At 41.3% G+C, this 17,382-nt stretch overlaps 1 protein-coding gene across 1 annotated transcript in view; it reads left to right on the top strand.

Annotated features, from left to right (window-relative positions):
• YWHAQ (tyrosine 3-monooxygenase/tryptophan 5-monooxygenase activation protein theta) overlaps positions 1-3,445 on the top strand; it is a 37,204-nt gene extending 33,759 nt beyond the window's left edge. Inside the window, exons 4-6 of the mRNA XM_032866825.1 lie at positions 505-668; positions 884-979; positions 2,708-3,445. Coding sequence (XP_032722716.1) covers positions 505-668; positions 884-979; positions 2,708-2,767 — 320 coding nt within the window. The 3' untranslated portion in view covers positions 2,768-3,445. The remainder of the gene's footprint in view (positions 1-504; positions 669-883; positions 980-2,707) is intronic.
• The last annotated feature ends 13,937 nt before the right edge of the window (positions 3,446-17,382 follow it).

Raw genomic sequence — 17,382 nt, 5'->3', positions numbered from 1 at the left:
ATGGCCTTTCACACAATACATCTTGATAGCAAGGATCAGTATTGTCTTCACAAATCACAAAAATAGAGATTTTGGTGGTGGTGATCTTTGTAAAGTGTTTGCGTTATTTTGAGAAGAGGTATTAGAGCCAAAATTTTTTTCCTAGCGTTCTTGAGATATTATTGACATGTATCAGTCAAATTATTTTTAAATTGATGCATTTCCAGTTAGTAAAATTAAAAGATACCAAAAAAGAAAATTGTTTTAGTCACAGATTTAGAAAAATCCAATTGAACTGTCTCATGTTGTTGGGGTTTTTTTAAAAGCTGAAGCAAGCAACTTGTTAAACTAGTTTCTCAGTAACCCAGTACAAGGTAATGTTTTGGTTTATTGCTATGCTTTTAAAAGAAGGCCACAGAAAAATCTAGCTCTGTATGAGTTAGTAGCATACTTTAAAGGTTAATACGCTCTATATATTCTTGACGGATATTTTCAGTATTGTGCTTTTATTTCCCCCCTTTGCAGAAACGATAGATAATTCCCAAGGAGCTTACCAAGAGGCTTTTGACATAAGCAAGAAAGAGATGCAGCCCACGCACCCGATCCGCCTGGGGCTGGCTCTTAACTTCTCTGTGTTTTACTATGAGATCCTTAATAACCCAGAGCTTGCCTGCACCCTGGCTAAAACGGTAAGTTTCAGGTCATTCTCATAAGTTCTTTCCCATACTGGTAAGATCATTATCATAAACTGGGAATCTTTGAAAATGATTCCATTGAATTTTGTTTTTAATTGATAGTAGAACATAAAGTGGATGTTTAGCTATTTTATAAAAATGGTTTGTAATCGTAATCAGTTTGTGTTGACACAGATACTGTTTACCATGGGTATTACGATTTTTCCCAGGCTTTTGATGAGGCCATCGCAGAACTTGACACACTGAATGAAGATTCCTACAAAGACAGCACCCTCATCATGCAGTTGCTTAGAGACAACCTAACAGTGAGTTGTTCATTCTTTTTAATTTTATTTTCTTTTTAAGAAAAAAGGCATTTACATTTTACTTCAGTCTCCCTGTCTTTTGAGGTGGGTTGTGTAGGAGCTACACTCTCTCTTAGAAAATGAATATAGAGATACGCAAGCAAAAGTATTCAGTGCTTGTTAGTATATTGTATTGTTCTTCTGTGGGCAGATTTCCAAGTTGATTGGGCATTTTATCAGACCTAGCCCTTCCTGAGAAGGTACTAAGACTATAGGAACTCTTAATATTCCTTACTATATCACTGGAATGAAGATGTTGATAAATTATGTTAATATAGAAAGTTGTTGTGGTTGCAGTATTTTCTTCCTTTGGGTAAATTAGCTACAGCAAGTTAGGCACTATAAGCTTTCCTAAAATCACGTTGAAGTGCCTGGTTTTAATAAACATTTATCTTGTGAAATCTACCTGATGTCTTACGGGCATTTGACCGGGAGTAACCCTTAACCTCCATTTACTGCACTTATCCCTCTAGGACAAAACCTGTTCCATTTAATTGTCTTTGTTTTCTTTTGTTTCTCTCCCTACTTCTTGGATGGGCAGATAATGAATGGAAAAGTAATGGAGAAAAAAAAATAGAATTTCAACTTTACTTAGCTTCTTTTATTAGTGCAAATAAATTTGATGTGTCAAAAATTTTAGACAGCATTTGGCAGAGGGGACTGTACCTTTTAATGTGAGTCTGATTCTCCACGGCCTCAGTTTGGACCTTTATCTTTCGCTGGAAAGGATTATTTTTTTCTTAAGTTAGTATCGTATCTGTTCAACTTTGCTAAACAAGGAAATTGTGACACTTCATTCCCAGCCATTAGAATTCCTGGTGCTCGTGGGGTGAGAGTAGAACGATGAGCATAAACCACTTCCATAGAAAAAAAGCACTGAGCCAGTACCCCTCGGGAATACCGTGGAGCTGCTGTCTCTCTTAACTGGCTTTGTTTTATTTTCTTACAGAGACAGCTCTTTAGCGATACTTGTTTTTGTTTTTTTTTTAATTTATTTTAGTACTTTAACAATAACTTAAAGATATATAAGATTCTATCTTTTCTAGAATGCTGTAAATACCACTAGCCTCTGGGTGTTGCTGTTGGCTGTGGTCAGTAGCTATTAATGATTGCCTTCTTTCGCTTCATCATTCCATCCTACAGTTGGAGAGTTGCTTGGAGATCAAATCCGTCTTAACATCCTGGCTAATTCAGGAATGCTTTGTGCGTCTTCACGCCCACTGCTACTTTCTTCTAACTTCGTCACCTGCTGCCACTTAACCCTCGGCCAGAGGTGCAGTAGGTCTGCCCCTTTTTCCATACGGTGGCCTTTCAAATATTTGGAAACTGTTATCATGACGGTGGTTCGCCTCCCCCCTTAAATTTTTTTTTGCCTTATTCATCTCATAAATTATATTTCAGTAGTGCTTTCAGAAGAGCATTGGGCTGCTGCGAATGGGGAGAATGTTAAATTCTAAGGATATTGCCTTTTTTGTTGTTTTGAAATTACACTGTTAAAAGAGAGAAAGCTTGAAAAACGTACTCGAATAGTGTGTGTTTGTGTGTCATTTGTAAATACATAGTGAAAGGTTTACAAAGATACACTTTGGAGGAGGAGTTGGTGGTAGTTGAGATTTTGAGAAATCTTAACATCCGTTCTTAGTCACAGTCTCTGTTGTCTGGATAACGTTATGATTTTTTTTTTCCTAGTTATGGACATCAGACAGTGCAGGAGAAGAATGTGATGCGGCAGAAGGGGCAGAAAACTAAATGCATACAGGGTGGTCATCCTTCGTCCCCTCAAGAAACCTTTTTACTCATCTCCATTCCTTATTCCATTTGGATTTCCTATAGCAAAGAACCCACTCATGTGTATGGAATCAACTGTTTATAGTCTTTTCACACTGCAGCTTTGGGAAAAACTCCATTCCTTGATTTTGTGTTTGTCTTGGCCTTCCTGGTGTGCAGTTACTGCTGTAGAAAAGTATTAATAGCTTCATTTCCTATAAACACAAGTAACTTCCAAACACTTCTGTAGAGGACTAAAAATGTATCTGGTATTGAAGTAATCTGAACCAGTTCTGCAAGTGACTGTGTTTTGTATTACTGTGAAGATATGAAAATGTAGTCATTACAATTTACAAAGTGTTCTGCATAACTCCCTAATTTCTACATTCCCTCCCTTCCTCTTCAGGGGTTTCCTTTCCGTAAGCAACTTTTCCATGCTCTTAATGTATTCCTTTTTGGTAGGAATCCAGAAGTATTCGATTGAATGGAAAAGCATTTGGCATTTCTGCGCTGGGGGGTCACAAATTAAAATGCCTCCTGTATCATATATGACAGAGGTCTTGTGTATCTGTGACAACAGGAAGTTTCCTTATTCATTCTTCATTTGCTGCTGTTTAAGTTGACAACTTCCCTTCCCAATAAAAATTCACTTACACCTCCTGCCTTTGTAGTTCTGGTGTTCACTTTACTGTGTAATAGAAATAGCACGTTGCTGCAAGAATATAAGCATTGCTTTTGGCAAATGAAAGTGCATGTCATTTCTTACTACCCTAGAAAGGGGAAATCAAGTACACAAGTCCAGGTCTAAAACGTTAGTACTTTTCCGAGCAGATTTATGCACATACGAGAGGGCGTCCGGTTTGTCTAGTGCCTGTCGTGTAGAGAGTTGGACCACAATTGTGTGTTGCTGATCATTGACTGTAGTCCCAAAAAGGCCTTGCGAAAATGTTATGCCCTATGTAACAGCAGAGTAACGTAAAATAAAACTACATTTTATAAACCATTCACTATGGCTTTGTAACAGTTGCACACTCATTTTAAGGGGCAGATGAATTTACTACTTTATGAAGTTTATTGATAACTTCCCTTTTATCTTATATAAACTGTAGTAATGATTTGTACCTGCATTGTGATCCACTTGTCTAGGGATGCCTGGAAATATATAAAATTGGACTACATGTCTTAAGAGTTAGTGTTTTACCGTAGATCAGTAGTGCGGGCCATCGCTTCCTCAGATGTAAATGACGCCTAGTTACATGTTATAGGGAATAAAGTGGACATTTTGAAACTAGAAAAGTTAATTATGTGAATATGAGTGCTTTGGCTGGTGTTAGAAGGATGTTTCAGTGGATATTCAAGCAGAATGCCAAAATTTGAGAGTATATTGCTTAGTTTTCAAGTAATTCAGTTTTTGTAAACATTGAGTTGTACCATTAGTGAGTTTCAGATAATTTTGGTTTTATAATATTACATGAGCTGTTACACTACCCTTTATTAAGTATTGTTCAGAGAATTTATTTTAAAGTCACAGCTTTATTTAAAGCTGTGTAGCTTTATCTCCTAAAAGTGACCATGAAGAGAATTTAATGGGACTTGGAGGAATATCCATTTAAATATGGACTTTGGTCCCCAGAAATCTAAATCAGTAAGACTGCTTTTTAAATAAAAATTTCAGTGAACATAGGAAGAACATTGTGAATTAGAAGAAAGAATTATCACATCTTAACAAGTATTGGTAAGTACTGTGTAATCACTGAGTTACCAAAGCAGCCTTCCTTCTTCGAGTTTTTTGTTTCTTTTTTTTTTTAAGGTTTTATTTATGTATTTGAGAGAGCAGACATGAGCAGAGGGGGAGGGAAAAGCAGACTCCCCACTGAAGAGGGAGCCCGACGCAGGACTCCATCCCAGGACCCTGGGGTCATGACCTGAGCCAGAGGCAGATGCTTAACCAGTTGAGCCACCCAGGCACCCCCAAAGTAGACTGCCTTCTTAAAAAGCAGATTATTCTCAGCATTTAGTCTCATTGAAATCTCTCCTTACTTTAGGAGAAAGTGGCATCTTTAAAAGGAGTGCAGCCTTGTGGTATCTCCTTTGACCTTCTGATTCTGGGACTTGCCTGCACTAGATGTAGAGAATGTTTGTAGATCACTGCTGAAAACTGAGTAGGAGAGAAAACACCTTTTCACAGGGGAAGGGAATACGTGAGCAAAGTTTCTGGTGGAGGGAAGGTTCAAAGTCGTGTTTGTATTTGAACTTTTTAAATTACTTTCAGACATCAGAAATGTTAAATGTTAACACCTATTTTGTAGTTCAAGTTTAATTGGCGGGTGGTTTTTTTTTTTTTAATGTCCTTTCGGTTTTAATAAAATAATTTTGGGGGGGGATTGCATTCTGACATTGACTATCCAAAATAGAAGCATTTGGAGTTTCTGTTCCAACATACAGTGTGAGCTATGATTTGTTGGTTTTAGATTGGAAAAGAAAAACTTTGGTTGTGGGGGCAGAATTGGCCAAATATATGTAGGTATATAACTTTAAATATTTATCAGTAGAGATTGTTCCTTTGGTTTTTTAAAATCATGAAAAACCCTCTAAGGGAGCTGTGTAAAAATTCTAGTAGAAGAGCAAAATAATTTGAGAAAATCAGAACTGTAATTTTTAAACACACTGATTTTTATGGAGTTGAGCCAAACATTGAAAAACATTTGAGGCCTATGACAGGCATGGACATGTGATTGTTACTGTCACATTGTGAGCTGGATTTTATTTGGACTGATAATGGGTGAGTGCCATCTGAATGTATTAAAACTAACACTTAGGCTTACCATCATTCTTTACATAGTTTAGGAAGATTTTCACTTTAAAGTGGTGAAGGCAGTTACGCTGTATGTTTTCTTCTGACATGCATCTGTTGTCTTCCTTTCTCAGTTTGTATTTGATGAGCTTGGCAAGAGGTCAGGTAGCATGGATGCACTCCGTGTGTAGTACTGTGGGATTTTGAGGACATTGCAGTTAAGTTCCAATATAAACCACAGTGCACTTTTTTGGATCCCTTCAGCGGGAGCTAAGGGAACCCACAGTACCTGAAGACACGAAGATCATCATCATCATCGTGAAATCCAATTTGAAGCAGACTTGCCATTTACTGCTTATCCACATTTTACTTGTCAGTGACTATATGCCTTCATAACTGAGGTTTTGAAGGGAGTAAGTAGTAATAAATACCCAGAGAAGAAAGCTGGAGGATTCCTCTTCACTTTAAAATTATAGCTCCTGGAGCATTTCCGTAAATGTTGCAGCCCTTTTGCCTTACAGGAACCAGTATTGACTGAGGAGATCCGGCACCTGGTCAAGTGCCGTGCACATTCATAGTTAATCCGGTCAACCGCCCTGCCAAGTGCATTTCCCCTTGACTGATGGGACGTCTGATCAGAAAAAAATGAGATGATTTGTCCAAAATTAGGTGTCTTGATTAAGTGGTAGACCTAGAGTTTGAATGCAGATGCCAGACCAAGTTCATCTCAGGCCACTGTTGTGCTCTAGGTGCTTTGGTTTGCAGAGTGAATAAATAACAGTGTTTATCCTCCTATCATATTTGGAAGGTTGGGGATTTTTTTGTTTTTGTTTTACCTCTTCCTCAACTCCCCCCAGTCCCCTTAATCTGTCAGTTTTGCCCTTTGAGTAAAACTTCAGAAGCAGCTCGAGAAATTGTAGGATATGTTAGACCTAACTCATGGTATGGAAACATCCAGAAAGACCAACTGACTTACTGAGGGCCCAGCAACTAGCTAATGTTTGGCCTGAAACTAGGCGGAAGAACTAGATGCAAATAAGCCAATTCTCCGTAATTCTGTACTGGCTAGGTTGAAAAGGATTTTCAATGAAAAGGATTTTCAATGAAAATCTTCTGGTCACTCAGATTTAGAAAATGAAGGCTTTGATGTACGTTTCTCTGGTTTATTTTTTAAGGTGTGAGCCCTTTGACAATCTTCAGAAGAGTAAGAAAATAACATTCATTGCCAAGCATTATTTGTCAAATTTACGGTTTACATATGTTGTTTGTTGTGTATGCTTCCCGTTGAAGGCCCTTATTCGGTGCATACAGTGGGAGGGCCATCAGGCCATTCCAGCCCAGCCTTCCGCTCATGCTGCTACATGTGGTCTGGGGCCAGCATATTGAGGCCTGACTTTCCCATCTCAACAGTTTCCATTTCTTAAGCATCTCAACAGATAAAACTGTTTCATGAAATTTGGAGGTTAGATTTTTCTCCTGATTTATGGAGGAGAAAATTGAAGCACAGACGCCAGGCGAGGTAGTGGTGTCAGGATTTGAAATTGAGTAGCCTACTTTCAAGTTGGTACTCAGCTCCTGCACTACCTTGCCCTTTTTGGAGTTTTAAACCAATGACAGTAGATTACTACTTATATCATGTTTTAGATGATATCCAGGTGGTGGATCGTGGGAACTTTGTCACTGGCAAGGTTGTTTTTGTTTTTTTTTCTTTTTCTTTTTTTTTTTTTAAGGGTGGAAAATAGGGTGCCTGGTTGTCTCAGTAGGTAGATCGTTGGACTTTTGATATTGGGGTTTTAAATTAAAACCCACTTTGGGGCACCTGGGTGGCTCAGTGGGTTAAAGCCTCTGCCTTCGGCTCAGGTCATGATCCCAGGCTCCTGGGATCAAGGCCCCGCATCAGGTTCTCTGCTCAGCAGGGAGCCTGCTTCCCTCTCACTCTCTGCCTGCCTCTCTGCCTACTTGTGACCTCTCTCTCTTTATGTCAAATAAATAAAATCTTTTAAAAAATAATAATTCAAGCTCACCACTGGGTGTAAAGATTACTTTAAAAAAAATTCTTGGGGCGCCTGGGTGGCTCAGTGGGTTAAGCCACTGCCTTCGGCTCCGGTCATGATCTCAGGGTCCTGGGATTGAGCCCCGCGTCAGGCTCTCTGCTCAGCAGGGAGCCTACTTCCTGCTCTCTCTCTGCCTGCTTCTCTGCCTGCTTGTGATCTCTGTCAAATAAAATCTTTAAAAAAAAAAAAAAATCTTTGGGAAGCGTCGGGGTGACTCAGTCAGTTAAGCATCTGCCTTTGGCTCAGGTTGTTATCCTGGGACTCTGGGATCCAGCCCTAAGTCTAGGTCCCTGCTCAGCAGGGAGTCTGCTTCTCCTTCCTTCTCTATTCTCCGCCTCCCAAGTCATGCTCGCGCGCATGCGCACTTGCATTCTCTCTTGAATAAATAAAATATTACTTTAAAAAAAAATTGTTGGGATGCCTAGTTGGCTCAGTTGGTACATCATGTGACTCTTGATCTTGGGGTCGTGAGTTCAAGCCTCATGCTGGGTATAGAGCTTACACTAAAATAATAGGATAGAAAATACATGACATGTTAATAAGGGTAATAGTTTGTAAAATCAGTTTATGTAAACAGTGGATTATGTAAAATTGATTTCAAATGAGTTTGGAAACCATGTCCGTTAGGTGATCTTACAGGGTTTTTTTTTTTTTTTTGGTAATCCATGCCCTTGGACTATAAATTCATAATTTTCCTGTAGTGAATACCAGTTTTTAATAGTTGGGCCCTTACATTTACAGCATTGTGATCATGGCAACACTTTCTACTTTAGAATGTGCTGAGCAATGAGTCCCTTAATGCCCTTTAGAAAAAAGAGGATACCTCCTCTTTTGAAAGTGATGCTTTTATTCCACATTACGTGAATGATTATGGAAAGCTTAATTCTTCTTTCCTTTGTCCTCAGATACCGTTTCTGCAACATGTCACAGCCTTGGCCTGAGATTCCCAAGGAAGTACTTAGACTCTGGAAGGAGGACAGAGTTAGCATTCACTCCACTAGCAAAGAGGCTTATCCAGGGCTTTCCTGCAATACGAATTACTAAGTGCAATCCCTTCAAAACTCCAGGTTGAGCTCTGAGTTAAAAAAAAAAAAAGTCCAAGAGGCCTTACAATTCTAGGCCCTTCATTTCTTTTGTGTGAGCTGGAATACAGCTGTTTAGGGATATCTGGGGTTCTTACTCAAATGCTTATTAAAAGGGTTAAGTACTATAATTTGAACTAAAGGTTTAGTAATTTCCTTGCTAATTCAGACATAAAATTACATGCTCTAGGCTCATCTGTTTGAGATGCTGGGCTGTGGGAGGCTGGCTTCGTTCTCTGCTTTGCTAGGGCATTTGCTCTGCTTTTGCTTGTGATAATGTGGATAGCTGTCACTGTCACCTCGGCTATTTAGAAATGCCCTGTTGTTATTAATAGATACTTGACTATATATACAAAAATCAGTTTTCTGGGGCGCCTGGGTGGCTCAGTGGGTTAAGCCACTGCCTTCGGTTCAGGTCATGATCTCAGGGTCCTGGGATTGAGCCCCGAATCAGTTTCTCTACTCAGCGGGGAGTCTGCTTCCTCCTCTCTCTCTGCCTGCCTCTCTGCCTACTTGTGATCTCTCTCTCTGTCAAATAAATAAATAAAATCTTTGGGGAAAAAAAATCAGTTTTCTTTCTGTGACAGCCTACTGTTGTTTCCTAGATGTCATTGGTGAAAACGTGAAGAGGTTTGTTTAAAGCCAACTGAAATTTAACTTAGAGGGCAACCTCAACACCGATGTAAAAGAATTAAGGAATTAAGCCGATTCAGTGACGCTCAGGTTAACCTCATTTCTGAGTATGCGTGGTTGTGTATCCCGGAAATTGGCGTTTATTGTAAAAATAAACCTGTCATTCAGGGCGCCTGGGTGGCTCAGATGGTTAAGCATCTGTCTTCAGCTCAGGTCATGATCCCGGGATCCTGGGATCGAGTCCCACATCATGCCCCCTGCTCTCTGGGGAGCCTGCTTCTCCCCTCTGCCTCCCTCCCTCTCTCTGTCTCTCGTGAATAAATAATAAAATCTTAAAAAAATACATGTGCCATTCATTCAGTAATACTCTCTGACTTGAAGAACTCAAACACCTGGCAGAGACTAGACCTCCTGTTTCCCATTCAGCAGACCTCACAAGGGTGTTTTTCAACTGTCTGGACTTCGTACTTCATTCCCTTTCTCCATCCTAGACCTGAGGGTCTTCAGAGAAGGCCCTGCGTTTTAGCCGTTTTGTCCTTGACAGATGGGTGTTCTTTGAGCTATTCTGGAACTTGATAAGAACCTTGGAGCATTCACCGCAAAGATCTCTGAAGACCTGTGTTCTCCGATTGCTGGCAACACGGCAACTTCAGAGCTAGGACAATGAATAGGACCAGATTATTAACTCCTCCAAGACTTGTCTGTTCCCACAGTTGCATAATATGGAAGACAGTGTGACCTGAGTGGAAAGAGCAGCAGCCTGGAAGTCAAACGGTCTAACGTTCATTCAGCCATTCATACGTTCACTGTTGAATACCTACTAGGAGCCGAGGACTGCACTGGGTCCTAGAACTTGCAGCTCTGCCCCCTCCGGTTGTAGGCTTACTCTCGCTCAGCTTCAGTTTTCTTACCAATGAAAGGTAGACACCTGTTCTGCCCGTGAGCCTATATGTGTATTTCCAAGGGTAAAGGGTTGTGGAATATATGTATGTGCAACACTTACGTGGGACAGAAACCTAATTTCAGAATTGGAAAGATCTAATAAGATGAACACAGTCTTGTGGTTCAGAAAACCAACCACACTTTGAACAGAACTATTGCCCTAGATTTTCAAGGACGCAGACACAAAAAGAAAATGACAGTGTAACTTGGGAATGCAAAGTTTAAAAAAAAATTAAGCAATAGTTTTGCTTCTAATTAGCATTCTCTGGTGGAATAAAATGGGGAGAGGTCATTGTGTTAAAATTAGAAAAATCAAGACCCAGAGAGTAGGCATATATAGAAATGCCTTCCTTTCTCAAGAGTTAACTGATAAGTGATTGATGGTGCCTCCAGGTCGTAATTATCAACTTTAGGCATCCAGAGTACCTGGAGGGTGTGCTGAAACAGTTTTTGATTCAATGGGTGTGGGGGAAATAATGTGCATTTGTAACAAATTCCAAAGTGGTGCTGATGCTGGTCAGGACTTGGTAATTCTGAACTATTGCTTTAAGGAAGCTCGAACAATTATTTAACACCAGGGAAGTGCAAAGTTAACAGGATTCTGGGTGAAGCAGGACATTTGAGATCTGTGCTCCCCTGAAGCTGATGAATGAGAGGGTCGTCCTTTCAGCAACTGAAATCGATTGGGTTGTATATGCAGAAGAGCACCAGAAGCTGGATAATTCTGTCTTGGCCCCCAGTCATTGCCCAGGTCAACAGTTTTTTATTAAAAGTAAAAATAAAATACAGCTTTACTCTTACCCTGACCAAGCAGATTTCATGATATAACAATCTGTTGAAAACTTGGTGGCTTTATCCTTAAGAACACAGGTAAGGAAGCCAGGGATCTGGGTGCTGGGTGAGGCCAGAGGTCTGTATTAGGTGTTAGTGGGAGATTAGTGTTGATGGGAGATTACCCCCAAGCTTGAGGCAGGAAGCCAGGGATGTATCTCAGCAATGGGCAGGAGGCCTAGGAACTTATTAGGGCATCATGTAAGCTGACTAATGGTTCTGTGGGTCACCAGGGTCAAACTGGGGGCCCAATATTCCTGTTAGAAGTAGAGCACTTGAGTTCCTCTATATGTATTCACCAATCCCTCCTGCTTCTCTTTTTTAAAAGATCTAAAAGAAGAGCTAATATGTAGGCATATAGTGTTGTGTTCACATATTTCATTTGCTTTTTAAGGTGCAGGGCTATAGTAAAAAGATTAGAAAGCTCTATCAGGCTGGACCACAGGTGTTTCCTGTAGGGGGACAGAGATCCCGAAGTGAGCTCTGCAAGTTTTGCTAAAGTTTCTAATAGATGAAATAATGAGAACGTTGCTCACCTGGTATGTTTCCAGTCCTGTGTTTGGCAATAGGATTTGATGATCTAAAAGGGCTGGCTTCACTTCTCAAGTGTATGGTCTGAGGGGATGTGTGTAATGAACACCTGGGACACCAAAAACCCAAAACAATGTCGCATGTAGTGGCTCAGTAGATCTCCATAAATGGAATGTGTGGAGTGTGCTAGCAGAAATGGCTTGAGTTTGGGCATGGGACATGAGTGCAGCCTGCAGAAGTGTGGAAAAGTAGGCTGATCTCCATATTATAGTATGCTGGTTAGAATGTTTTACCACCTGCTAATAGAGGTCTTGAACTTATGCCAAATTCTTCAGGGGTTTGTTATGAAGGTGAAGTCAAATGGCTCTGGATTTCAATCTTGCGACCTTGGGTGAGTCACTACCTCATATGTAAGATAGGGATAATGCTTCAAAGGATTGCTAGAGGATTAGATGCAGTAATTTATGTATTTTGCCTGCAATCAATATTTGATTATGACATGCCAGACGTTTTCCCAGATGAACAGAACAACAAGGACCTGGTTTAGGCAATAGTAGGAATCTGGTAGATGTCTCCATAATGTACTGTGTTTCATGCCACTATATCATTTTGCTTTAATTCTCTATTTTTTAAAAAAGATTATTTATTTATTTGACAGAGATCCCAAGTAGGCAGAGAGGCAGGCAGAGAGAGAGGGAGGGAAGCAGGCTCCCTGCTGAGCAGAGAGCCCGATGCGGGGCTCGATCCCAGGACCCTGGGATCATGACCTGAGCTGAAGGCAGAGGTTTTAACCCACTGAGCCACCCAGGTGCCCCTAACTTTCTCTTCTTAAGAAGATCTTTTTTTTTTTTTTAAAGATTTTATTTATTTATTTGACAGAGATCACAAGTAGGCAGAGAGGCAGGCAGAGAGAGGGGAAGGGAAGCAGGCTCCCCGCCGAGCAGAGAGCCCGATGCGGGGCTCAATCCCAGGACCCTGAGATCATGACCTGAGCCGAAGGCAGAGGCTTTAACCCACTGAGCCACCCAGGCGCCCCAAGAAGAATCTCAAGGGCAAATTTCCCCCTACCTCTCCAGGAGCTGAGAGCTCCTAACTGTATAAAGAGAACATTGTACCCTCTTGCGTCTCCCAAAACTCATTTTAATTTTGCGTAAAGCACTTAACTTTGCCCTGTTACTAAGGCATCAGAGGTGACAACTGGTGAATAATTGGCCTTCCAGATGTTCTTTTTGCATATATCGTGCTGTGTGGATGTCCCTGTTACTACCAGTGTTAGACTGCACACTCGTCCTACAGTTGGTAATCAAAACCTAACTCATCTCAGCTGGGGCCCAATTTTAGGAGTCATCTAAAGAATTAACCATTACTTAAACGACAGAGCCCCCAGACTGGAGATCAGAGGCCTGAGCTATTATTCCTGCTATTAACTTTCTGGGGACTTTGAGAAAATCCCTAGATTTTCTCTTTCTGGAAGTTTCAGGAAGGCTTAGGGATTCTATGAAGATGTTTTGTGAGTATTTCAGATCCAAAGGCTCTGCTTTGGTCTATATAAAATGGATTTTTGCATTGTTTCTGCAAAAGATTCCTTTTGGGGAGAGAGTGCTATAGCTAAAAGTAACAACAATCCAAAAAAAGAGGGGGGCTTGAAAACATCACTGAACTAGATGACAACTATGGCCCTTGTATATTTAAAAATCACATCCATGTCATTAACTGGAGGTTTGTTTTTTTAGTTTTCTGTTTGCTTGTTTTTTAAGTACTCTTCACTCCCAACATGTGGCCCGGTGCCCCATTACCTGGATTTTTTTTTTTTTAATAGAGAAGACAGAATCTTTTATTTTTTTTTTTATTTTTCAAGATTTATTTTAGAGAGAGCAGTGGGAAGGGCAGAGGGAGAATGAGAATCCTGAAGCAGATTCCTCACTGAGCATGGAGCCTGACACGGAGCTGGATCCCAAAACCATGACCTGAGCCAAAATCAAGAGCCAGACACTCAACTCACTGAGCCACCCAGGCGCCCCTACCTAGAATTTTTTTTTTTTAAGTTTTTAAAATTTATTTGAGAGAAAGAGAGATCACAAGTAGGCAGAGAGGCAGGCAGAGAGAGAGGGGAAAGCAGTCTCCCCGCCGAGCAGGGAGCCTGATGTGGGGCTCGATCCCAGGACCCTGAGATCATGACCCAAGCCGAAAGCAGAGGCTTAACCCACTGAGCCACCCATCTACCTAGAATTTTTAATGGATACCTGCTTTGAAATTATTTCTAGAATAATGCAGACTGTAAATAAGTCAATATATAACTAGATTGTCATACTGATGAAGTATTAAGGGCTGTACATGATGCCGGAAATAAGCCAGTGTTGTAATGCAGAATGAATTTACTTATCTGGTCTACATTGCCTCTGAGTAAGCCAATAAATAAAAGGTAATGTTCCCCCACCCACCCACCCCTGCAAGTCTGTTAATGTTCTGGCTCTTTGGTGTGATCCGTCTCTCAGAAGCAAAGTACAGGACTGCGCAGTGATCATGTAGATCAGAATTAAGGAATTACCACACTGGAGACGCCTGGGTGACTCAGTTGGTTAAGCGTCTGCCTTTGGTTCAGGTCATGATCCTGGGGTCCTGGGATTGAGTCCCGCATCACGCTCCCAGGAGCCTGCTTCTCCCTCTTCTTGTGCTCTGTCTCTCTGTCTCAAATAAAAATAAAATCTTAAAAACAAAAATAGAAAAGGAATTCCCACACTGGAGAGAAGCACCACTAGACCAACAGTTCTCGCTGGTTTTCATGGACAATCTGAATGGCATGAAAGCAAGAGTGCTTCTTTCTGTTATCTAGATTCTACAATGGTTCTATAAGCATAGCTCGCTGATCAAGATCCCAGACCCTGACCTCTTGCAGTGATGCCAGTGATGCCATGGTTAGATGTGTGCACTGTGTACTGCCCAACTCAGGACGCCATTCACATGGGAGTGTTACCACCTTAGAGCAAGGAGTCAGCAGCACAGACCCCCAGCCCTGTGACCTCTTTCTCCTAAACCACATGTTGGGTAAAAAAAATCTGCTTTTGTATAAAAAGGACAGACTAATTCCTAATCAGCCAGAACTCGCCGAGCCTAAATTTGTTTCTCTCTTTAATAAACTTTAATTGAGCACCAACTGTGCATGGGCCTCCTCTCCTCTGCCCCTCAGCTGACATGGTTTATGGAAAATCATTGAGTTATTTTAAAGGTGTAAAAAGCCCTCTCCTAAGATCCTGACACTTCTCGTTCAGGACCTACTTACCTCCAGCTTTGCTGCTTTCCTCTTAGTCTCCTGCTGCCTGATGTCTGGGATATCTTAGGACTCACAAGTCACTCTCTACCAGCAGGCCAGCCAGGGGGAGGGAAGGGGCAGAAGGCCAGGCACACAGCTACTTCTTAGGACCTTTGACAAGTGGGTGAGGAGATTAAATTGCTGGGCTAGGTCAAAAATTGTAGGAGTTTGTTGTGAATTGTATTGTTTACCCTCAAGCAAGAATCAACTGGAATTTTCCCAAAAGCAAAGAACAAATCATTCAAGACTGTTAACCAGTTATTTTAGTTTCTGGGAACAGATTCATGAACCAAGATTCCTTAAATGGAGTCAGTCCCCATGCCCACTAAACACGTTTTCTCTGAACGGTGTATAGACAAGGACAGGGACAGCTTTCCCCCAACTGGGAACAGAAGCAAAGAGCTTGTGTCCATATGGCACAGGTGACCTGGCCTCAGGGATTCTTAGAGAGCATGGAATCAGTTGTACAATGATAAGTCACAAGAGCTTTACTGTTAAAATTTAGAAGAAGACAGGGAGGAGTAGAAGAAAATGTAAATTTATTCTCTTCATTGCGGCTACCTGTCATTGTCATCATCCTTCTGTCTAAATGGCTTTGAAAGACCAAATATTTGCATAATGTATGGCTTTTTTGTTTCTCCTTTGATCATGCTGCCACTCCCAACAAATTGCTTCCAAACGCTACAGTTATTTTCCTGTATCCCTCCCAGACAACACCAGCCTCTCATTTAAACCCTATGAGGCTGGTTCTCTTAACTCCCTGTTTTATATTTTTTTAAGATTTTTATTTGTAAGAGAGAGAGAATACATGTACACACGAGACAGAGAAAGAGAGAGAAGCAGCCTCCCCGCTGAGCAGGGAGCCCCACATGGGCTCGATCCTAGGACCCCTGGATCATGACCTGAGCCAAAGGCAGATGCTTAACCCACTGAGCCACCCAGGCCACCCTTAACTCCCTGTTTTAAACACGAGGTGACTTGTCCAATTGCCAAGTGTTCAAGCCCAGACTGTGTGGCTGCAAAGTCCATACCCTCCTTTCTTAGCCATAATAAAATCGTCAGAGAACAGAGTAGAAACTAGAGGTAAAGTGTAAATTATGGTATAACAAAGGATGAGACATAGCTCCTGGACCAGACAACATTTGTCCTTCTGCACCTTTTGATAGGAGGGCTGCCATGGTTGGAAATGACACAGTATTTAGAAAAACCCTGGGGGGAAATACTGAATAATGTTGAAATTAATTAAATCTGCATGAAAGCTTCACTTGGGTTTGGATTAGGGGACTAATTCTCATGGTTTGGTAGATACTTTGTGACCAGCAGAAAAATGTCTCCTAAACTCCCCTGGTTAACTGTTCTCTGCCTACTCTTTTTCAGTTACCATGGAATCTTCCAAAGGTGAAAAGTACTGAAAAATGGTCAAGGAGACCTGGAATCTACAGCAGTATCTTAAGTTGGCCACTGAAGGGTAGTTAAGTTTTTTTGTTTTGTTTTGTTTTTTAAATTTTATTTATTTATTTATTTATTTATTTGACACAAAGAGAGATCACAAATAGGCAGAGAGGCAGGCAGAGAGAGAAGGGGGAAGCAGGCTCCCTGCTGAGCAGAGATCCTGAGGTGGGGGCTTGATCCCAGGACCCTGAGACCATGACCCAAGGTGAAGGCAGAGGCTTAACCCTCTAAGCCACCCAGGCACCCCAAGGGTAGTTAAGTTTTTGATGGCCAGAAATATGTTCTGGGCAAGAGGAATTTCAGAAGAAAAGGTAAAAGGGGAGGAGACATCCCTACCCCCAACCCCGGTGTTCCATGGAGGTCTGTGTAACAAATAATCACAAACTGCGTGGCTCAAAACAACAGAAATTTATTCTCTCACAGTCCAGTAGGCCAGAAGTCCAAAATCAAGGTGCTGGCAGAGCCATTTTCCCTCTGAAGGCTCTAGAAGAGAGAATCCTTCCCTGCCCCTTCCTGGCCTCTGGTAGTTGTGGGCAACCCTTGACATCCTTGGCTTGGGGCTGCATCACTCCAACTCATTTTTTTTTTTTTAAGTAAGCGCTGCTCAATATGGGGCTCAAACTCATGACCCCAAGATCAAGAACTGCATGTTCCGCTCTGAGCCAGCCATGTCCCCCTACTCCCAACTCTGCCTCTCCATCATTATATGGTGTGTGTGTGGCTTCTCTTTCACATGAGCTCTAATCATGGGACTTGGGGCCCACCCTAATCCAGCATGACCTCATCTCAGCTTGATTACATCTGCAAAGATGTTATTTTCAAATAAGGTCACATTTGTAAATTCTGGGGGTTAGGACTTGAACATATCTTTTTGGGAGGACACAGTACTACCCACTACAAGCATTAAATTACTTAATTTGTTTGATTAAAATGGGGAAATTGAGACATCTGGCTGTATGTCAGATAAC

Source organism: Lontra canadensis, unplaced genomic scaffold, assembly GCF_010015895.1.
Source record: "Lontra canadensis isolate GAN:19392208 unplaced genomic scaffold, GSC_riverotter_1.0 scaffold32, whole genome shotgun sequence".
Classification (NCBI taxonomy): Eukaryota; Metazoa; Chordata; class Mammalia; order Carnivora; family Mustelidae; genus Lontra; species Lontra canadensis.
Note: the sequence above shows the minus strand (reverse complement) of the source record. Positions and strands in the feature narration are given on the sequence as shown.